This window comes from Natrix helvetica (assembly GCF_964273705.1).
Source record: "Natrix helvetica genome assembly, chromosome: 1".
In the NCBI taxonomy this organism is placed as follows: Eukaryota; Metazoa; Chordata; class Lepidosauria; order Squamata; family Natricidae; genus Natrix; species Natrix helvetica.
This window is the reverse complement of record NC_138548.1, coordinates 108,015,689-108,040,106: the sequence shown is the minus strand read 5'-3', so window position 1 is coordinate 108,040,106 and position 24,418 is coordinate 108,015,689. Positions and strand designations below refer to the sequence as shown.

General features: G+C 40.7%; 1 protein-coding gene across 1 annotated transcript; it reads left to right on the top strand.

The window, feature by feature from the left end:
* Nucleotides 1-1,142: 1,142 nt before the first annotated feature.
* On the top strand, nt 1,143-23,753 carry UEVLD (UEV and lactate/malate dehyrogenase domains). Its single transcript, XM_081936537.1, has 12 exons — nt 1,143-1,380; nt 4,338-4,422; nt 5,699-5,764; nt 8,420-8,583; nt 10,643-10,778; nt 12,969-13,087; nt 15,288-15,393; nt 18,436-18,606; nt 20,772-20,945; nt 21,491-21,569; nt 21,840-21,963; nt 22,555-23,753. The coding sequence occupies exons 1-12, from the start codon at nt 1,339-1,341 to the stop codon at nt 22,717-22,719; spliced, it is 1,431 nt and encodes a 476-aa protein (XP_081792663.1). The 5' UTR covers nt 1,143-1,338; the 3' UTR covers nt 22,720-23,753.
* Nucleotides 23,754-24,418: the final 665 nt, after the last annotated feature.

The following is a 24,418-nucleotide window of genomic DNA, read 5'->3' as shown; positions in this document are numbered from 1 at the left end:
AGAAAATATAAAGAAACGGCTTCCGATCTTCTGCATAGCAGTTATAAGTATTTTAAACTGTCTCAGGTTATACTTTGGCTCTTCTTTTTATAATCTATCCTGATTAATCACCACTGTCTAGGATTACATACTACAATAATCCCTAAAGTCCCTACAACGCTAAACCAAAACCTAGCAAGGGACATTTTAAGTGCCAATCCAACCAAACAAATAAGCACTTATTCCCAGCTCATCTTTTCAAGTGATTTTCTCATCCATCATTTGCAAAGTCTTTTGTCAAATCCTACAATTTCCATCCAGACTTGCTTTCATGAAAACCATGATAAATTTCTCTGAAAGTTATCCAGATTGGTAAATTTGTGCTCTTCAACTCAAATTAATTTGACCAATTACAAAGAACTGGTAAATTGTTGTCAAACATGCCTGGATGATACCAAGCAGCCCATTCCAACAATAGTCAGGGTACCCCTGGGAAGTGGCGCTTAACTTTGCTTGGTTAGGGAGGCCTTCTAAATAGAAGAAGTCCTTGGTGTATGATCACACTCGAGCCCAAAATTTCTGTTGTTAAGTGAGACATTTGTTAAATGAATTTTGCTCCATTTTACGATCTTTCATGCCACAGTCATTAAGTGAATCATTTCAGTTGTTAAGTTAGTGACCCTGTTGTTAAGTGAACCTGGCTTCCCCATTGACTTTGCTTGTCAGGTCACAAAAGGGGATTGCATGACCTTGGGATTCCGCAACCGTCATAAATATGAGTCAGTTGCCCAAGTTTTAATTTTGATGACGTGATCATGGGGATGCTGCAAGGGTCGTAAGTGTGAAAAATGATCATGCCACTTTTTTTCCAGTGCTATTGTTAATTTTGAACGGTCACTAAATGAACTGTTGTGTAAATGGAAGACTCCCTGTATATTATTTTACAGCCAGGCCAGACGAGTATCTCTTTCAGAGGTAGCTGTGTCATGGGGGAAAATGCTATGCCAGGTAATGTCTTTTAATTAAGGCTGGTATGCAGTTCGTCTAGTGGAGAATGCCGCAGGGGAACGATTCCCAATTCGATTCGAACAGCTGATTCGCTCTGACGTTTTGTACGGCCACCTGAGCTACAGTCTGACTTTTCAGCATTCCCAGAAGGAGAAGATCTGCGCGTAGCTGCTTCTCTCACCTGAGCAGCGCGAACAGAACAGACGCGCCCGCTCTAGCCCTGCCCTGCCCTGTCCTGTCCTGCTCTGCAAATTGCTCGACTGATTGGACCTTGCCGCTTGCCGTCTTCTCTCTGGCTGACAGTAACAGGAAGCGCTCCCGGCGCCTCCGAACCCTCTGGGAGAGCGAGCCATGGAGTTCTCGGAGGAGAAGTTGCGGAAGTGGCTGAGCAAGGCAAGCGGCGAAAGTGGGAGGAGGAAGAGTTTTAGAAGCGCGAGCGCTGGTTTCGGCGTCCCAATTTTGGAGCACCTTCCCTGGCTTTGAAGGGAGAGGGAGCGACTGCCTGAATCCATTAAATCAATGTTGTTTTTTTCCACACTTGGCAGTTTTAAGATGTTGTGGACTTCAACTCCCAGAATTCTTCAGCTAACATGGCTGGTTGGGGGATTTTTGGGAATTGAAGTCCACACTTTTTAAAGTTGCTAAGTTTGAAAAACATTGAGGGGTCCTTAGTGCTGTCTGAGCTTGCTTTTTTCTTGCAGACGTTTCATTACCCTAACTAGGTAACTTATTTACTAGGTACCTAGTTACTAGGTAACGTTACCGTAACTAGCGCTCTACGGTAATGAAACTTCTGCAAGAAAACAAGCAAGCTCAGAGAGCAGCAAGGATCCCTCATTTCAACCCTGAGCTATAAATATTCCCTTTCATTGAAAAGTATTGCATTGGATCATGTTTCCTTTGCTCTTTTTCCTTCTTGTATTCGATTTCTTCCCGTTCGATAGTGCATAAGCTACTGGACCCCAGCTTCCCTGTTCAGCCGCAGTGAATGGTGCATGTTTTTGCGGGGTTTCCTCAATCCTGTGGCTTTAGGTTTTTTTTTTTCCTTTCCGCTTCAAACGTTGGCTACTTCCTCCTCAATAATTTATATGCCAACGAATCCCATCACCTTTCTTTTGTTCTGGGAATAGAAATCACAGAGTCATCATTATTACAATGGGTCATGCTTGTTTGATGTACGATCTCTTTTCTATTAAGTTGATCTCCTGATGGACCCAGTAATTAACACATTAATGTGGAATTAGCCTGAATTTCTATTGAATAAATCACAATGGGGTATGCATGTAATTCATAGTTCATGCTGCTCCTCGTGCCCCCCAAATTGTAGTATGTGTATATCACAAAAACAGCCTTTTTCTGCTCTGTCCTGGTGGTGTTACTTTCTCTTATCCCCAGGGTGCAGTTGAGAGACCATAAAGTCCTTCCTAGCTGCTTCTTTTTTTAAATAGACTTTTCTCTTCTTAGAACTCTTTCTGAGATTTCTATGGAGATTCTCAGGCATCCAGAACATGGTTGTCCCAAAGGTGCTTTTTCAAAGAGGCAACTGGACTTTCTGGTTTTTTTTTTTTGAAGATGTTTTGATTCTCATCCAAGAAAAATGGAATCTCCCATTCCCCACCATCCAGGATTCCATCCCCCACCATCCAGTCAGAGCTGAAGAAGCTTCTTGCTTAAGAAGCGAAATGTCTTCAAAGAAAAACCAGAAAGTCCAATTGCCTCTTGAAAAAGCACTTCTGGGTTCTTCCAAGATGGGTGAGGCACATTGCTTGAGCATTATTATCTCCCACTTGATTCTGTACCCTTTCTCCATGCCCATCTGCTCTCTGTTTTGGTACCCGGGTAGCAGTGAGGAGAATGAGCCTCTATTCACAAATAATCTGAGGGATTGAAACATTGAGCTGAATAAGGGGTATGTCACTGCACATTCACAAACTCTAAGGCAACTGGCCAGATGACTAAATTCACTGTTGTAAGCACCAACCTCATTTACCTGACTCCCCCGTCTCATGTTAAGGAGATTGAATGATTGTTGATTCCCTACTTGCAAGAGGAAGGGAAAACAAATCTGAGGGCATCCGCCAATCCTTTTCCTTAATTTAGCCTGCAGTATATAAAGACAGCTTTGTTACTATTGCTGAGTAAGGACAGAGAATAGGAGCACAATTTATGCTGACATGCTATTTCTGTCGGCTCAGAGACCTGTGGATTGGATAGCTCTCTAAGTGCTCCAAGCCCAAATCATAAACATCCCTTTATGGTTTAGGATGATGATTTTATATACTGTAATACAAACTTTGCTATGAAAGTGTATCTTCTATTACTTACTGCTGCTTGTGAAGTCTATGGTAGGAGCATGATTTGCAGCAAACATGTCACAGGATTGTGTATTGAATGTTGTTATAAGAGTCTCACACAAAATAAGCTCCTGTAAGAGCCAGGTGCAGCATTGACAATGTGGTGATCCCTCCCCATCTCATTTGGAGTCTTCTAATCCATTTAAGGTCTATAGATCCTCCTAAATTCTGTTAAAACATTTTGACCAGATAAGAGATCCTGATTTTATTATCAAATCACCCTTTCATGTCCCCTTTCCCACATTCCCTAGGAATTTTGCTCAATGAAGAATTCCAGATATATGTGTGTTGCAGTGATGAAATTCATTTTTTTTTACTATCGGCTCTGTGGGCGTGGCTTGGTGGGCGTGGCAGGGAAAGGATACTGAAAAATCCCCATTCCTTCTCCACTCCTGGGGGAAGGATATTGCAAAATCTCCATTCCTACCCCACTCTGGGGCCAGCCAGAGGTGGCATTTGCTGGTTCTCCGAACTACTCAAAATTTCCGCTACCGGTTCTCCAGAACCTGTCAGAACCTGCTATATTTCACCCCTGATTGAAATCCCAAATACTTTTTTCAGTTTGAGGACCAGGATACTGAACTATAATTGGCTTCCTAAAGGCTGAGCGCCAAAGAATTGAGGCCCTTGAACTATGGTGCTGAAGAAGACTCCTGTGAGTTTCTTGGAATGCAAGGCAATTGAACCAGTCAGTCCTAGAGGAGATCAACCCTGACTGCTCTTTAGAAGGCCAGATCCTGAAGATGAAACTCAAATACTTTGGCCACCTAATGACAAGGAAGGACTCACTGGAGAAGAGCCTAATGCTGGGAAAGATTGAGGGCAAAAGAAGAAGGGAACGACAGAGAATGAGATGGCTCGATGGAGTCACGGAAGCAGTAGTCATAAGCTTAAATGGATTCTTGTGTAATTCAAGTGGCTGTTTAGACATTTTCTTTTACATGGCCCTGCAGTTCATATTTAAGATGATTAAAACTGTCTTTCTTATGTCTCCAGTATAAATTCCGAGATCTGACTATAGAAGAACTGAAGCACATAAATGAGTTGTATCCCAACATCAAGTTCACAATGAGCACTTACAGTAAGAATTCCTATTTTGGGGATAGATACATTACAGGTAGTTCTTGGCTTACACCAATTTGCTTAGTGACTATTTGAAGTTGCAACAGCACTGAAAAAAAGTGACATGACCATTTTTCACACTTATGACCGTTGCAGCAACCCCCATGATCATGGGATCAAAATTCATCCTCTTGACAACTAACGCACATTTATAACGGTTGCAGTGTCCCGGGGTCATCTAATCTCCTTTTCCAACTTTCTGCCAGCAAAGGCAATGGGGAATTCTGTTAACAACTAATTTAGCAACTACAGTGATTCGCTTAACAAATGTGGCAAGGAAAGTCGTAAAATGAGGCAAAACTCACTTAACAAATTTCTCACTTAGCAACATAAATTTTGGGCTCAGTGTGGTGGTAAGATGAGGACTACCTGTACCTGCAATTTTTTTAAATTGGGGGATCTTATAAATCAGATGAATAAAGTGAAATAAATGCTGAATATTAATACACTGTATGTGGCTATTATTTAGCCACCTGAAGTGTGCTCTGCATTAACAGTATAATAGTATAACATGCATATTAATACCATAATGTATTTATTGGGAATTATACCCATTGTTTCCTTTCAATTATTTGGGCAGTATGCATGGGATTGCAATTTTACTCTATATATTTTTTTAAATTTTCAGCAGTTAATCGATTACTTTTTACTATTATAACCTTCACAATAATGGCACAGTAGAACAACGTGTATATTTATATGCTGCTATTTTTTTAATTAGCATCCCTGTATTTTTGAATAGATATTCTATAGCATTATGCTGCCTTAGGAAATCTGTGTTTGCTGAATTTACTGTTTATGTCCTATTATGATGCTTTGAAATTCTATGTAATTTCTATTTGTGTGTACATGTGCATGTGTAATGCGTTTATTTATTTATTTTTATCTTGCATTTATTATTTTTTTACAAATAACTCAGGGTGGCAAACATATCCAACACACCTTCCGCCTCCTGTTTTCCCCACAATAGTAACCTTGTCAGGTGGATTGGCCTGAGAGAGAGTGGCTGATCCAAAGTCACCTAGCTGGGTTTCATGGTCAAGGCAGGATTTGAACTCATGGTCTCCTGCTTTCTAGTTCAGTGCCTTAATACACACAGAGACACACATTTTTTAAAAAAATTAATAAAATAAATGACTGTTTTAGCTAATTTGAAATGTTAGGAACAATGCTAAATTAAGGCAATTTTAAAAGGAAAAATTAAATCCATAGTGATATAATGTTTTGAATTTCAGCTTTTAAGGATGGATCCCAGAAAGACCTTCTGAACTTTACTAGTACTGTTCCAGTAAAATATAAGGGTGAGTGCAAGGAATGTTTCCTTTGTATTTCTTGTTATTTGAAGATTTCAAATAATATATTTTGAAATGTATTTAGATACCAAGATTATATGTTGCTTCAATCAAAGGTTATAAACAGCTTACCACAATAAGCAGCTAATATAATAAAAGCAACTTTAGTAGCATATTCTCAAGGAAAGGGTCTGGATCAGCAAATGAAGAAATACCTTGCCACCCCTCCCTTCCTAGTCTACTTACCTATGTGGATGGGTCTGATAAAATAAGAAGCAGGAATATATAGTACAGCATCATTAGAGATCTTTTTTCCCTTGAAGTCTGAAGTAAGAAACAAAAAGTCACATATATGGAGATTCATCCAAGTCAGTGTTTCTCAAACTTGGCGACTTTAAGTCCTGTGGACTTCAACTCCCAGAATCCCCCAGCCAGCATAGCTATGCTGGCTGGGGGATTCTGGGAGTTGAAGTCCACAGGACTTAAAGTCGCCAAGTTTGAGAAACACTGATCCAAGTCATGGTTGTCCCAAAGGTGCTTTTTTTTCAAGAGGCAACTGGACTTTCTGGTTTTCCACTTCTCATCTAAGAAGCTTCTTCAGCTCTGACTGGATGGAGGAGAGCTGAAGAAGCTTCTTGGATGAGAGACGAAACATGAAATCCTGACACAAAGTCTTCAAAGAAAAACTAGAAAGTCCAGTTGCCTCTTGAAAAAAAAAAGCACCTTTGGGACAAAAAGTCACATTACTTAAGCTAGATAGCCTTATGAATCTACTAAGTGACAAACCTAGTTACCTGCGGGATCGCATCCTACCTCATACATCCCTGCGACCGATTCACTCCCACAGGGAGGGACTCCTCCGGGTGCCGTCCACTAAGCAATGCCAACGGGCGGCGCCCAGGAGTAGAGCCTTCTCTGTGATGGGCCCAACCCTCTGGAATGACCTCCCCCCCGATATCAGAACCACTACCGACCTCCGCTCCTTCCGACAAAAACTCAAGACCCACCTGTTCCAATTAGCTGGCCTGGCCCATTTATAGTCCCATTTTTAAACCTCCTGGCAAACATTTTATTTTGGGGTAGTTTTTAGGGGTAGTTTTTAATGCATTTCTAATTTTTATTTTAACTACTATTGTACAGTTTATATGCTACCTCCTCCATCTATGTTTATATTTATGTATATTTAACTATATCTGTATGTATTTATATTGTGTTTTTAATATGACTGTACACCGCCCCGAGTCCCTTCTGGGAGTGGGCGCGGTTTATAGATTAAATAAAAGTTAAAGTTAAAGTTAAAATAAATAAAATGAATGCTGAAGTTTCTTAGCAAGGGAGCTGGAAAGACTTTTTTTGATTAAGCTTTAATGGTGAAAATTAAGCAGCAGAAAATGAAAAAAAAATCTGCAGCTGGCTTAGCATGAAGCTGATACTGCAATAGTGGAAATACAGGGAGATAAAGCAGCATGAAGGTCAGGAGGAGATTCAGCAGCAGTTAAAGTAACAGACCTGCCACAATGCTATAGAAGCAGCTGAGGTTTGTGGGTGGACATTGTCCAGAGAAAGTCCATGGATGGAATCTCAAAAAAAAATCAGTTTTTGGCTATAATTAATGTAGCAGCTATCCCAAAGATATAGCAATAGACTTCGGAAGAGATCATGGAGCTATCAAAGAAAGGAAAGAGATATCAAAAAGGTCCACCAGGAAACACCTGCTGAAGAAGCTACAGTGCTGATGCCCCACCAAAGAAGTCCAGCAATAGAGGCTGAAACTTCATGGAAGAGGGTGCACAATAAGAACCCCAAGGTAGAATTGACACTAGATCCTCTTGGTTAGGTAGCCCGAATAGCAAGCTCAGTGACAAACCCTAGTGGTTCAGAATGGAACTACAGGGACCCTCACATTAACCCAGGCTGGAGGGGACAGCAGCGTACACCCTGCCCCTCATAAAGCAGCCTGAGGAAGGAACAATGGTGGGTTCCTACTGGTTTGGACCGGTTTGGCCGAACTGGTAGTGGTTTGGTGGCCTGGGTTGCTGGAACCGGCAGCGACCCAGGGCTGCCACGTCCTCAAACCGGTTCTCTGGGCGGGGCCATAGGTGCTGCCATCTTGTTTTTTGCTTCTGCGCATGCGCAGAACAATTTTTATTGCACTGTGCATGTGCATTCAGTGCGCATAAAGCACGCCCGTGGAGCGTGCCCACGAGTGAACCAGAAGTAGTGACTGCCGGAACCCACCCCTGGGAAGGAAGTTTATTCCCATCCCAAATCAAATTACCTATTCATGAAACCTGCCTGGGTTTGTTATCATCTTAAACTGAATTTACAACAAATAACAGCCAGTAATTATCCAGTCAGCAAATCAGTTTTCAGCATCAAAAGTTAACAATTTAACACAAATCCAATAGTAAATACCAGCTGGATAACAAATCTACAACTCATATGTAACATATGCTGCAGTGTCTCTTCAGAAGAGTAAAGTTTTAATTCTCTTCCTGGAAAATCAACAGGAGTTAAGGAGCAGCTTTAACTTGGGGGTGGGAGATACTGATTTTCCATTCCTGTCATGAAGGGTAGGGGATTCATTCTGTCTGCTAGCTGAAATGAGAAGCAGAGACTACATGGAATCTTTGCTAAACAGATTTTTATTTTGTATTTTGACAGGTAACATTTATAACATTCCAATTTGCATATGGATTTTAGATTCTTATCCTTTTGCTCCACCCATTTGTTTTCTAAACCCAACTCCTAACATGGGAATTTCTGTAGGAAAACATGTCGATGTCTGTGGAAGGATTTACCTGCCATATCTACAAGCCTGGAGCCATGTAAGAATTAGATAAATGCATCACATAAAATTATAAGTATTATCTTATTAAAATTTATATAAAGGTGATATACCCTTGTACCTCTTAATAGCAGTTATCATTTTTCCACATATAATTACATACATAAATATGTGCAATATGAGATAAAATACAATTTATTTGAATACAAAATGGTTATCGTAATACATGTAGAATGGATGGTATGTAGTATTAGATTTTCAGATTCCTTATTAACAAAGTCAAGTTAACCAGTGTTACTCAGGAGCAGATGAAGATTTTATCCCCAAACCATGCATTTTTTTATCCATCATCCATGCATCTATCCATCTTTTATTTGATTTTTATTTTACTACTATTTAACCAACTTTACAAATACAACAAAATAAAAATACAGAAATATAGGAAAGGACTAAAAGCAATAAACATATAATACCAAAGTAGTGTTACAACTCAAATATCTCTGGAAAAAACGTGGTATCCAGCATCTTCCAAAAGGTGAGGAAGGCAGGAACAGATCTAACCTTAAGTTCAAGGTCTGTAGACATTCTTAGCCATCCAGGTCATAGTTGTCCTAAAGGTGTTTTTTCAGGAGGCAAATTGACTTTCTTGTTTTTTCTTTTGAGAAGTGAAACATCTTCAAAATATAAAAAACGAGAAAGTCCAGTTGCCTCCTGAAAAAGCACCTTTGGGGGTTTAGTTCAAGATGACTCTAAAGGACTGGGTGCCTTCTGAACACTGACTCCCTGACTTCCCAAAAGTGGAGACCCATCAGCTGCTTCTCCTGGCACAATTATAATGGTCAACCTAACTTCTGTAAGGAGATGCTGACTTGTAGATGGTCTGGCAGGAACTCATAAAAGCATTTAAAGGTTAACACCAATAATTGAATTACATCCAGAATCTATTGAACAAGCAACGTGGGGCTCCCAATATAGCAGTGGTGGGTTCTGGAACTGTACCAGTTGCAACGGGGCCCTGTGTGCACCACATGATCATGTGCAATGCATGCACACATGCGTGCAGCGCGTTTATGCGTCCTTACCTCTTGCAACCCCTCCGTGAGCCTCCACGATGTTCCAGCTGCTCAGCGGAGCATTGCACAGATGGTGTGTGCGTGTGCAGAAGCCACGAAGAGCTCAAATACAGGCAGGCGGGTGGGCCCTCTGGAGCACCGTACCAGAACGGTAGCCAGTGTTCCAGGCAGGCACTGGTACGCCCATACCGGAGGTGTACCGCCTGCAACCCACCACTGCAATATAGGCATGATAGGTTCCCAGCAATATTTACCAGTAAGCATGTGGGCTACTCTATTATGTACCAACTGAAGCTTTTGGATAGTTTTTAAAGGCAGCCCCAAGTAGAGTGCATTGTAGTAGTGTAGATAGATGGTAAAGAAACCATGAGTCAATGTTCTAAAATCCTTTTGTGCCAGGGAAGGTCACAACTTATACATAAGCCAAAGCTGGGTAACAACCCCCTTGGCTATATCCATCACCAGGAGCTGCGTGTCCAGGAGGGCCTGTAAATTGTGGATCTACTTCAGGAACGGTGTCTCTTCATTCACAATAATCACTAGAGCTGAAAGAGAACCCCAGTGTACGAAACCTGTTAAGGTTCTGTTTCCTTCCACTAAACCCTCACAGCTTCAGGCACCTAAATGGGACTTCAATGGCATCTCAGCTCTGAATGAATAAAATACCTCATTCATTAAAAAAAAAATTAAGGACTCAGTCAGCAACAGTATTAAAATATGCTCTTGTCCTTTTGTAATTCTAGCTATGTGAGTCAGGGCACTTCCATCTGTATAGCCCCGCTCCTGTGCTCTTACTTTATTATCCTTGTCCCTAGGGAATCATTGGAAAATGGGTCATGAAACAATGAAGAAAAATACAGTTTTGACACGTATTCCAATATTTTTGTGTCAGTGATTAATATCCATGCCTCATATTCCCAAGCAGTTTAGATATCTAAAGGGCTATCTTAAAATTTTACTAGAGAATGTTTTAAGTGGTATATCTGTTATATAAATAATTTCTAATTTTTCCTGTATTTATTACAGCCACAGTCAGTAATTATAGGGTTATTACAGGAAATGAGCATAAAATTTGAAGAGGAACTCCCCTTATATGCATTATCATCTTCTGATGAAGCCAGACAGATGGACCTACTTTCTTATATCACAAAAATTGTGGAAGGTATTCATCGTTTCTGAAAACTTATCATCTGTTATTTGTGTGTCTAATTCATAATATCTTGATAATTTTGTTTTGGATTTTCCTGGAAGAGTCCAAATTAGTAAACTATTATATTATAGTTGCAAAGCATAGGATTTGGAACAGGTGTGTGCAACCCATGGCCAAAGGACTGTATGAGGCCCTGGGCAGTTAGTAACATGATTGCAACTTTTTAACATTGTATGATTTGTAGTGATATTTATAAATATTGACTATATTATATATTTTATATGTTGTGGCCCAGGGCCATTCTTTTTCGTTCAATACGGCTCAGGCAAGCCAAAAGTTTGGACATGCCTGATCTAGAAAATGCTTGGCACAGTGAACCCCCTTTCTTTTGCTCAGACTTCAGTCCTTTTAGTCTGAACAGGAAGCAGTTAATCAAGGAGCAAAAATCAAAGGACTCTTAAGTTCCTATATTTATTAGAAGGAAATTTAAAGGTATACAAAAATCCCAGCACTTTCCGATAAGATGCCTACGTATAGGGAATCTATGCTGTCAAAACTCCTTTCCATTTCTCCCTGCTGTTTTGATGGGAGAGGGGCAACTTGTCCCCTTTTTGAAAGTGGGCCAATCTGTATTTTTTCATTGTTTTGGTAATTCCTATTCCTTTATACAATACAATAATACAATAATACAATAGTAGAGTTGGAAGGGACCTTGGAGGTCTTCTAGTCCAACCCCCTGCCTAGGCAGGAAACCCTATACCGTTTCAGACAAATAGCTATCCAACATCTTCTTAAAGACTTCCAGTGTTGGGGCTTTCACAACTTCTGGAGGCAAGCTGTTCCACTGATTAATTGTTCTAACTGTCAGGAAATTTCTCCTCAGTTCTAAGTTGCTTCTCTCCTTGATTAGTTTCCACCCATTGCTTCTTGTTCTACCCTCAGGTGCCTTGGAGAATAGTTTGACTCCCTCTTCTTTGTGGCAACCCCTGAGATATTGGAACAATGCTATCATGTCTCCCCTAGTCCTTCTTTCTCTTAAGCTAAACATACCCAGTTCCTGCAACCGTTCTTTGTATGTTTTAGTCTCCAGTCCCCTAATCATCTTTGTTGCTCTTCTCTGCACTCTTTCTAGAGTCTCCACATCTTTTTTACATCGTAGCGACCAGAACTGAATGCAGTATTCCAAGTATTCCGATTATCTCCGTGAAAAATATCTCAAAGGTCCAACTTCCCCTCCCCATTATCAAGCTACTACTGAGCCAGCATTGATGAATGCACTGTCCAATGTCAGGCAGGAAAAGGATATTTAGAGAGTTTGTGGATGGCATATAGAATAGTTGGCATTATCTATAAAGCATTTTAACGGCAATCTGAGTGTAATCACATTAATAGGGTGATGAACACTGAGCGTTGGTTTCTACAAGTCTTTAATTGAGCTGTCCACTTTTTTATTGTTAGAATCACTCATTCATTTTGATGAATTCCCTGTGTATCTAAGGGTTCAAAGGCAGGAAGAGATTTGGCAGATTGTAGAATGTTTTATGCATAAAGGTGAAGGGTTGATTAACTTCCATACCTGTTCAGTTTCTCTGCCTGTAATAAAACCGTATGGTGTGATACCTCAGAAAGTTGTGCTAATTTAAAAACAGAAAGTAGAAAAAATGGCGGAAATTAGAAACGGCTGCCGGAGAACAAAATTCATAAATGCCATATAGTTTCCGAAAAAATTAAGAAATCTTAGTTTCCTTTCTTAAATCATCTGTCCCTAGGACCAATCTATTAATGTATTTTTGAGTTTGGTATTGCTTATATCGATCAATTTTTTGTGTAACAAATGGTTAGAGTGGAATAGCCTTTGCCAAATTGGAACATACAGAGAATAAAGTCTTTGCCCTTCCCACAGCTTAGATTTGAATGGAAACAAATCTCCCCTTAGTTCCAACATTTCTTTTTCTTTTTTCACCTAAAAAAAATCATGTTGCAATCCCTTGCATGTTATCTGGGGGGTAAGATAAATAGGACAAAGCAAATTTACGTTTAAGTAAACATCCATACATAGGATTGTTTGCATAACTTTTTTAAATTTTTCAAAGTACCATAATTATAGTTATCCAGACCATAATTTTTAAAAATGTATTTTTATTGAGTGTCAGCATTTAAGACAATGCATAATTGTTTATATAAATAGCATATGGTTTTTAGGTGAAAACAATGGACAATTAAAGGGAGAAGGAAACAAAAATGATGGAGGATTACGCAAAGTTACCATCGTTGGGGCTGGAGATCTCGGCCTTGCTTGTATTTTGGCTATTTCAGCAAAGGTATACACTTTCTATAATTACTGTTATGCTTGTTTCTATTTTGTATTCCAATTTATATTGTAATAAAATAATTGGAGTAGGGCAGCGATGGCGAACCTTTTTTGGCTCGCGTGCCACAAGTGGGGGGAGCGCAAGGGGGTCGTGTGTGGGCGTGCCGCACCCATAATGCAACATGTGACCCCCCCAGTGCGCATGCACGCACTACGCGGGACCCCCTCATTTTCACATGCTTTTTTCGCCCTCCCCAGGGTCCATAGGTTTTATAGGAGCCTGGGGAGGGCGAAAAGAGCCTCCCCCGCCCCCCCGGAGGCCCTCCGGAGGCTTCAGGGACCGTCCGGAGGCTTCCCTGAAGCCTTCGGAACGCTTAAAACCACCCTCCGAGCAACCCGGAAGTCACTTCCGGTTTGCTCGGAGGGTGGTTTTAAGTGCTCCGAAGGCGTCAGGGAAGCCTCCGGATGGTCCCTGAAGCCTTCGGAACGCTTAAAACCACCCTCCGAGCAACCCGGAAGTCACTTCTGGCAGTGACGTGCAGTCAGGTGTGGCAAGTGAGGCACAGCCTTACCACTCTCATGAAAAAAAAAAAGTAAAAGGAAAAAGCTGAGCTAGTTGCTGCCTCACCGTGGATGACTCTGCTTAACCTCACTGGTGCTCTCCCTCCCCAAGTGTAGTGACTTCCTCCCCAGGCCCCCATTCATTTCTCTCTCTCACACACACAGCTGGATAAAACTATATAAAAATCTAGCCCAGCTTCACTGATTACAAGTTTGAAAAGGCAACGTGGCTCCACCTGCAATCAAACTACACTTGGGGAGGGAGAGCACAAGCGAGCACTGAGGAGACCACAGGAGGAGGCAGGAAGCCAGGCAAAGAGCCATGCTGTAGTACACACACTTCCCCCCAGCCTCTTTCTTTTGGAAGGCTCAGCTCGGCTCCCCTCCGGCTTCTCTGCCTCTCCTCTCACCCCAGCCTGCCAGCAGGAGGTGGTGGGTGGGCTTTATTGTGTTCCAGGCATTTCCCACCCAGACAGCAGGCTGCATTTGCAATGGTGGAGGTGTTTGGGAAAGGCAGCAGGGGAATGGGGGTGGGGGGTGGCAGAGGAGCTGCTTTCAAGCCACTGGAAAAGATATCCAATCCAACTTTTGTGTGTGGGGGGGGGGGTTTGTTTGAGAGTGAGTGAGAGAGGGAAGGGGTAGGAGAGATAGTCCAATCCAACTTCTGTGTGTGTGTGTGTGTGTTTGAGAGAGGGGGAGGAAGGGAGAGAGGGAGGAAGGAGGGGAAGGAGAAGAAAAAGAAAAAGAAAGAAGGAGCAAAGGAGAAAAACAAATGCTGTCGCTTTAAATTGGAACTGAGCATGCCTGGCTGTGGAATTCTGGGAGTTGAAGTCCACAAGTCTAAAAATGTTTGAAACCCAGCACTGTGTCAGTGCCTCACCAGTCATAAACCTCACCGCACGTCACTGACTTCCGGTTTGCTCGGAGGGTGGTTTTAAGTGCTCCGAAGGCATCAGGGAAGCCTCCAGACGGTCCCTGAAGCCTTCGGAACGCTTAAAACCACCCTCTGAGCAACCTGGAAGTCACTTCTGGTTTGCTCGGAGGGTGGTTTTATGTGCTCCAAAGGCGTCAGGGAAGCCTCCGGACAGTCCCTGAAGCCTCCGGAGGGCCTCCGGGGGGGGGGGCGGGGGAGGCTCTTTTCGCCTCTGGAGCCTGGGGAGGGCGAAAAATGGCTTTTAAAAAGGTGAACTCAGCTGGCCAGCACGCATGCGCGCTGGCCAGCTGACAGGGCAGCGCCTCGCGTGCCCTGACAAATGGCTCCGCGTGCCACTTGTGGCACGCGTACCATAGGTTCGCCATCACGGGAGTAGGGTAATTTTTGAGACCCTATTCACAGAATATTTTCTCCATAAATGTCTTCTAAATTATGGTTTATTAGAGATTAATAATGCATTTCTGTGTATGTTCATTAGGAGATGTTTTCCATCTAACCTCATAATAAATACTTATGAACTCTGTCTTTTTTATGAGATGTATTAGGAATTCATTTTTGCTTTCTTTTTAGTTTATGCGATATTTTACAAACTACTACTTAACCTTTTGTGCTGTTGTTATTCTTATTGGATTGAATCCCATAGAATTATTCTCAGGATACAATTTGTATTTGCTTTGAGGAAAAACATTTTTTTCTTTCTTTTGAATCAATTTAGGATGTTGCTGACAAAGTGGTTGTCTTGGACTGCTCAGAAGCTACACTGAAAGGAGGAACAATGGACCTAGAAATCTTTGACTTGCCAAAGGTGGAAATTAGTCGAGGTAGTATTAAAGGGTATAGTATTTTCTAGCAATATTGCAAACTGAAGTATGCACCTCGACTGTTCTGCAGGGTACAAAATTTTTCGGACGTTTCTTTCACTTCAGTGCTTCGGTCTTGGGCATAGCTTGTACTATGTGGATAAGCCTATATACATGTAAATTGGTTAATGTAATGTGGTTTGTAGCTCAGCAAATACAGACAAAGCATACTCATTTATTACATATATGAAATATTAATCCATGTTATATTCTTCGTGAGATATCTATCTGCATTCCACAAATTTATTATTATTTATTTTATTTTCTTCGAATTTCTAGACCACCCCCTCTCCCGAAAAGGACTCGGGGCGGTGTACAGTCCACACAACAAACAACAAGTATCAAATACAATATAAATACAGATATAAATACACATAAGGAAGAGGTTAAAAATTTAAAAGAACTGTACGGAAGAATATAAATATGGTTCTAAAAACCCTAAAATCAGTTAAGTTTAAAACCGTACCCTATAAATAACCAGGTAAGAATATGTTTCCAGGAGGTAACAGTTGTCACAATTATAATTATGCCAGGCCAGCTAATCGAAACAGGTGTGTCTTCAATTTTTGTCGGAAGGAGCGGAAGTCTGTGGTGGTTCTGATATCGGGGGGGAGGTCATTCCAGAGGGTTGGGCCCATCACAGAGAAGGCCCTACTCCTTGGCGCCACCCGCTGGCATTGCCTAGTGGACGGCACCTGGAGAAGCCCCTCCCTGTGAGAGCGGATTGGCCGCAGGGATGTATGTGGGAGGATGCGATCCCGCAAGTAACTAGGTCCTGTGCCATGGAGCGCTTTAAACATGGTAATCAGGACCTTGAAACGCACCCGAAAAACCACAGGTAGCCAGTGCAGCTCGCGCAGGAGTGGTGTTACATGGGAGTATCTAGAGCTCCCCATGACAACCCGCGCGGCCGCGTTCTGGACTAGCTGCAGTCTCCGGGCGCGTCCCAAGGGAAGCCCCATGTAGAGAGCGTTACAGTAGTCTAGGCGAGACGTCACCAGTGCATGAGTGACTGTGCGTAGGGCATCCCGATCCAGAAGGGGGCGCAATTGGCGCACCAGGCGAACCTGGTGGAACGCCCCCCTTGCCACGGCTGACACATGGTCATCCATTGACAGCCGGGCATCTAGGAGGACGCCCAAATTGCGCGCCCGTTCCACAGGGGGCAATTGCTCGCCCCCTATGGCCAGCGATGGGGTCAGCTGGCTGAACCGAGGCGCCGGTAGCCACAGCCACTCAGTCTTGGAGGGGTTGAGTTTGAGTCTGTTGTCCCCCATCCAGACCCCGACGGCTTCCAAACACCGGGACATCACTTCAACAGCCTCGTTGGGGTGGCTCGGGGTTGAAATGTACAGCTGAGTGTCGTCAGCGTACAGATGGTATTCAACCCCAAAACCACGGATGATCTCGCCCAGCGGCTTCACATATGTATTGAACAGAAGGGGCGAGAGGACCAACCCCTGCGGCACTCCACAAGAGAGTGGCCACAGGGTCGATCTCTGCCCCCCCCCGTCAACACATATTGCATCCGGCCGGAGAGGTAGGAGCCGAACCACCGCAACACGGTGCCTCCGACTCCCATCCCCTCCAGCCGGCGCAGTAGGATACCATGGTCGATGGTATCAAAAGCCGCTGAGAGGTCTAATAGGACCAGGATAGAGGAATAACCTCTATCTCTGGCCCTCCAGAGATCATCGACCAACGCGACCAAGGCTGTCTCTGTGCTGTGTCCGGGTCGGAAGCCGGACTGGCGTGGGTCTAGATAGTCGGATTCATCAAGGTGACGTGGAAATTGCTGCGCCACCACATTCTCAACAACCTTCGCCAGAAAGGGAAGGTTGGAGACTGGACGATAATTAGCTAGCTCCATTGGGTCAAGCGAAGACCTCTTGAGTAAGGGCCTCACCACCGCCTCTTTCAAGGCAGATGGTAAGGATCCCTCCCCCAACGAGGCATTCACCAGGCCCAGAAGCCAGCCTCGTGTCACCTCCCAGGATGCCAGTACCAACCAGGAGGGACACGGGTCCAATGAACATGTGGTGGGTTGCAGCCGTCCACGCAACCTGTCCAAATCCTCGGGGGCAACAGAGTCAAACTCCTCCCAGAGTGGATTCACAAGACTCACTGTTGACGGCCCGTCCAGACCACTGGAGGGGGCCCATCTGCTTCGGATCTGAGCGACTTTGTTATGTAGATATTCTCCAAACTGCTCTGCTCTTCCCTGTAAGGGTGCCCCCCGCGTCTCCTGAACCAGGAGGGAGCGGGTCACCCTAAACAGGGCGGCAGGGCGGTTATCAGCAGACGCAATAAGAGCGGCACAATGTCTACGTTTGGCCGCTCTCAATGCCACAAGGTAGGTCCGTAAATAGGCTCTTACTTGTGTTCGGTCAGACTCGGAGCGTGAGGACCTCCACCTGCTCTCTAGATGTCTTCTATGGCACTTCATCACCCTGAGCTCCTCGGTATACCAAGGTGCCCGGGTGAGTCGCTGCCGTAGGAGAGGTCACAAAGGCGCAACCCGGTCCAAGGCCCCAGCCGTCGCCCTATTCCAGGCGGCCACTAGGTCCTCCGACCGAGCGCGGGTCAGGGCTACAGGTAATGGCCCAAGCTCCGTCTGGAACCTATCTGGTTCCATCAGGCGCTTGGGGCGGTACCAGCTTGGACGAACTGGCTCCGCCTCCTCGCGGTGGGGGGTAGCGCCAGGGAAGTCTAGCCGGAGACATGAGTGATCAAAGGGCAGAACATAGGAAGGGTTGTGTATAAAGAGACATTACTACATAATAGACTGAATTCTCTATGAATTTTTGACATTAGTTCAATTTCAGTAGTATTAATAATAATTCCTCTATTAACCATATAAGTAGGAAGTGGTTGGAAGTGATACGTTTACCTATTTATCTCAAGTCAGGAAAATAAGCCATGGATTATCATTTTTTAAAAAAATGCCATTCTTTGAAATAAGATATATTCAACAATAATTTGCAATTCTTTATATTTTTGCAGATTTTTCTGCATCAGCGGACTCAAAATTGGTGGTGCTTACCGTTAATTCCCTAGGCAATGCTCAGTCCTATCTGGAGGTTGTACAGAGAAATGTGGAACTGTTCAGAGGCATTATTCCCTCAATAGCTCATTACAGTCAAGACAGTGTACTGCTTATTGCTTCACAACCAGGTACTATATAACAAAGATTTATATAATTCTATGAAGTTTCAATCACAAGATATGATTTGCAATTGATATTATCTTAGGTTTTTTGACATCTTCTTAATGAGGAGTAAGAGGAATCTTATTTTGTCATAATTCTCAACCACAAAATAACAGTATCAAGTATTAGGCCATTTTTAAAAAAAAAAAATCTATTGGTTGTTTTATTTTGTTCTACGTGATGAATGGTTTTTGGAAATTTCCTTTTAGGCAATTTAAAATCTCAATAGATTTTTCTGATTCCAAATATTATATAAAGGTTGTGTGGTTTGTTGCATGTGTGTCAACTCCATTGCTTATATCCAATAAGGTAGTAGCAGGATTACAATCTTTTTAAATAACAAAACTATACAAACACAAACACGGAAATAAAGAGCAGAAACATGATATACCACTTACAAAAAAATCAGCAAATTTGTTAAGACCTTGACTATCTTTCGCTTTCTGTTCTGTTCATATACAAAAAGTGAACAATGACAACTCAAGATTGTAAAGATGGGTTATGCTATTTTTCTAACATTGAACAGTAATATTTTTGCTGCTTTCCATGCTTGATAAATCCATAAATCCATATTACTTGTAGTCATAAATTTTGAGTTTGGTCCATGAAGTTCAATTAACATATTTAAATGATGCTGATCTTTGTAATATTATATTAAAAACGTTAAGGATATTAAGCCAAAATGAAATGATAACAGCCCATATTACGTGAATTAAATGTCTTTTCACCATTTTTGTACTTCCAGCCAGACTTTTCTGGGTATTTAGTATTGCAAAGATGGCCTTTTTTCAGTTTGCCTCCTATTAAGAAGCATAATTAATATTTTTTAAGACTGCCTAATTTATTGGGAGGGTTCATTGAAATCAGTGGGTGGCACCAACTCTGATTTGAAGGAAGGCATCAGCAGAATAGGGAAGGACAAATGTCTGATGTTGAAGGGAATTTTGACAATCGTAACAATTTATTTAAATAAATTATGTAAATTCTGGAAAGAATAATTTAAAAATCCAATAACATAGGAACAGTTCTTGCTGTTTGGAACCTAACAAGGACCAATTACTATGAGCTCTATTCAGGGCATCCTTAGAAGGAAGTGTAGATATATAGTGTTGGTGCACATACAAAAGGAAAAGGGCTTCAATTGCATCATTGCAACAAAACATACTGACTTTTTGACTCCCTGTGGATGTTGGCTTTTCTAAAGACATATTGTTGTGCCTGCTTTGGTGTATTTGTGCAGACATTTGAGTCAATTCTGGTAACTGCCTGCGTATGTTCTTCTTGGAAAGATTTTGGAAGAGGTTTGACATTGCTTCTTTCTTTCTTTCTTTTTTTTGCTTGCTTGCTTGCTACTGTAGAGGAACATAATTAAAAATGACCCACCCCAAAAATAACAAAAGCAATAGATAAAATGTACAATTGCTGTTTTCCAAATTATATGAGATACAGTACATCTAATAATTGATATATGGACTGTTAGTTTATCAGAGATCTCCAAAAAGGCTCCGTCTCTAATTCTGAATTAAATAGAAGATTCCAATCTGTAGTTCAGGGTGAGGTCCTTGGTGTTCTCTGAGCTTGGTTCCTTGTTTGTTTGTAGACATTTCATTACCTGTCTAGGTACCATCAGCAGTACTGTTTGCTCCCTGTTTATTCTCAGAGTTATATCTGTGCTATAAATGAGAATGGGTGAAGATACAAGAAACTTCAATAGTATGTGTTATCCAAAGTCCAATGGATAGATAATAAATAATACTAAACTTAGTCCTTTCACATCTTTTCTCCAACACAATCAAATCTTTATGGTGATGAAACCTTCTCATTATGCAAGAAATCCTGACCTGTTATTGACACCCTGCAGCTGTTCACAGAGAAATAGTAAAACCTCTGATTCCTCAGCAATCATAGAAATTAATAGATATATGTGCCTACTACATAGCACACCATTCCACTTCCTTATTCCAAAGAGTTGCCCAAACAACAGTATAATTTTTCTTAAGCTTAAAAATGGAATGTAAATACAAAAATCATTAAAAACCACCAATATTTACAAGGCACTTTAAACCACTATTTTATATTCATTTAAAAATATTTGCCAATTTTCTTAATGTATTTTTTATCACAACTACAGTCGAAATAATGACCTATGTGTCATGGAAGCTGAGTGGATTTCCCAAAAGCAGAGTTATTGGAATTGGTTGCAATTTGGATTCAGCAAGATTCCAGTACGTTATTACAAATCTGTTGAAAGCCCAAAGCAGAAGTAAAGACAATTGGATTATCGGTGAACAAGGAGTAAACAAAGGTAAAACTGTGAACTGCTGTATGATTTAGGAATCTACATTTTACATTTACATGCGATCCGGGAGGAACCCACCACTGGAGAGGAGGATACAAGAGAGTTAGAGGCACACAATGGGAAATATACTCGATGTTTACATTCCTTTTGATGTATATTCCCTTGCTTACTCTATTATAATCCTTCTTTAATCTTTCTGCTCTGCAAGGGGGGGAAAGATAAACAATGGGTCAGGCACAGAACAACATATTCTGTTTACAATGGTGATCACACGACTGAGGGACACTGCAGATAGTAAATACACAGTTGCAGTTATTTTTTTCATCACCATTATAACTTCAAATGGTTGCTGCAATTGGTAAATGAAGTCTAGTTTAAAACATTTGCCAACTTCTGCTGTAATTAATAGCTAATAGGAGAAATTAGAGACAGTATTATACCTCTATTAGCATACATGATAGACTACAAAGTACACAGGTTGAAAACCAAGATGCATTATCTAACTATCCAAATGTTTGAAAAAGAAAATTAATTGCAATTGTCTTATACAGTGGCAGCATGGAGTTCTAATTCAGTGATAAATCATCCTGGTGATAAGTTAACAAATGATCAACAGGTGTTGACTAACAGGTAAAAACATCTATGCCTCTATCAAAACATATATGTATTTAGAAAGAAATGATGCTTATTTTAATGGAACTTCTATATAAGCTGGTATAGGATTGTAGCCCAAATATAAATGTTCTCCTGTATCTGAGTAGCACAATCTACATTATTCAACTATAAAACATTTATATTTGAGTATAACAACAGCTCTGGTGCAAATATGTGAATATTGAAAGAAAATATTGCTTGTTGGAAAAGTCTTTTTTAAGTCTTAGATGTATTTCTTATATTTAGAGCCATGGAAATTCTGAAAGGAAAAGGCCAAAGGTCTTGGTCTGTTGGTCTATCAATAGCTGATCTGACTGACACTATATTGAATGATAAAAGAAAAATACATTCTGTATCAACTATGGTGAAGGTAAGAAGGAAACTGATTTTACTTTTGAAAAAGACTGAATGTTAAGTTTTAGGTGTCAAAGTTCTTCTTCGTTGGTTGTTGTCAGCCATTTTTAAAAACTTAAAAAAAATATTTAATTGAAAGTACAATTCTAAATATCACTTTGAACAAAATAAATTATATTTCTCAGCAATAAAGGTCAGACACTAAAATGATTAGTATTTTTGCTGGCTTATTTCGGTCATACCTTTTGATAACTAATATGGTTTAAAAAGCCAATATGATTTAAAGCAGAAAATTTTCACTTTTGGTTTTTTGAGGTTTATATGCTATAAATCCTTTGAAATACTGTAGTTCCAGACAGTCACTAAGCAAGAGCAAAGAATTAGTTTCTCTATCTCTTTGCTGTCACCTAGTGTCAATCTGGGATTTTATAGCTCAGATAAAAATACATCTAAATTGTGTAATTACTTGCAAGTTTATTTAAATCTTACAAGTATTAGTGACTGGCATATGTAAAATTCAAGCCCAAAGTGCCTTATATTTCATATACCTTTGATGAAATCCAGATACATGTAAAAATATTATGCTCATGGTTTTTTTTTCTTCTAGGGATGTTATAATATAAACAGTGAAGTATTTTTAAGTATGCCTTGTGTACTTGGAATCAGCGGTGTAATTGAAATGATGAAGCCTGTGGAAGAGGATAATGTAGTTGAGAAACTTCAAACCAGTGCTGCATCTGTCAATGACCTTCAACAGCAACTGAAGCTCTGACTGTCAGGGAACTGTAGATTTTTGTTCTTAAAATAGTTGAGATTTGCAGAAAAAATACTAACGACCAACTGGGTCCAACATCAAATTCTCACAGTGTGGAAACTTTAGTGTATATTATTATATGAGAATTAAAATTAGTCAAAAACATTTAGGCTAGGGAACATTTAACATTTATGTTAACGGCCATGGCGATACTTTCTAATCATAAATGACTGTATTTCTTTGCCTTTTCCTTATTATGCTGTGGCCTTCAATACTACTTTTCAACTTTGCTCTCTTAAGTAAATTTTTATTTTAATCAGAGATTTTAGGCAGTCAGAGGTAATGTACCACCATTATATATTTATTTCCCATACTTTATTGACTGTATATAGATAATATACATTTCTTAGAAACAGCATCACAGTATTGTCTAAAATCAATGTTCATGATCAACTGATATTTATGTTTTTTTAAATGTTTACGCTACCAAATCATCATCTGAAATTGCCATTGCACAAATATTACTTTAGGCTCAATATGTCTAAATAGAGTTCTCAAAGTGTTCTGTATAGATTCTAAACATTTTTAGGGGAAAGTCTTGGGTGAAGCCTATTAAAAATATTAGCATAATACATTGCTGCACTATTGGCTCCCAAGATCAGAGAGCAAGCAGGATTCTTTCTGTTTTAGACACAGAACATACTTTGTTTATCCTCCTTTATCCCACCCTAAAACTAAGGAGGACCTACCAAAGTAATCTTGAAGCTGGATCTATGCTCCTGGAAAGGGACAGGAACAACATGTAAATGCACTATTCATTATTATGCAGTGGTTAGGTTTTAATGTATTTGGCTGCTCAGTTCTAATATTGCACTAAGCTTTTAGCAATACAAAAATATTTGCTCCACAAAATTTAATAAAATGTTATTGTGTAATTATGTATGCCTACAATGATTTTTGCCATTTTCCCTTAGATTATTTTTCTAAAAATTACAATATGGAAAAAACCCCTTGTTGATGAGATATTAATAAAGCTTATGGTATCTGATGTACATCTTTTGCTTTACGTTCTATGATTTTCAGAGGTAAAGATTTAATGAGGAAGTGATATACAATTTTATGGGCGCATTGCTGGTATTTTGAATCAGCAGTAACAATATCCTATAGCATTTCAGCACACATGCTGGGTGACTTTGGGCCAGTTACTTTCCCTCAACACTACAATGAAGGAATTGGCAAGCCACTAATGAAAAATGCTGCCAAGAAAACTGCAGGGGGCAATCGCCAACTGATTAAAAAAAAATCAGAGCAGAAATAGCAGGTTGTGAAGCCACCTATCCTAATTTTAAAACAAATTATAGTAATAAAGAGTAACCCCACTTGTGAATTTGTCCTGGGATTAGTTGTGCTTGTTTATAATAACAATAATAATAAATTAAATTTATATTTATTTATCAGCTTGCATTACAACTGGGAAAACATAACCTTGACTATATGCACTTTTGTTGGCAGGGTGATATCTCTGCTTTTTAGTATGCTGTCTAGATTTGCCATAACTTTCCTCCCCAGGAACAAGTGTCTTTTAATTTCTTGGCTGCAGTTCCCGTCTGCTGTGATCTTGGAGCCCAGGAAAATAAAATCTGTCACTACCTCCATTTCCTCCCCATCTATTTGCCAGGAATTGAGAGGGCCGGATGCCATGATCTTAGTTTTCTTA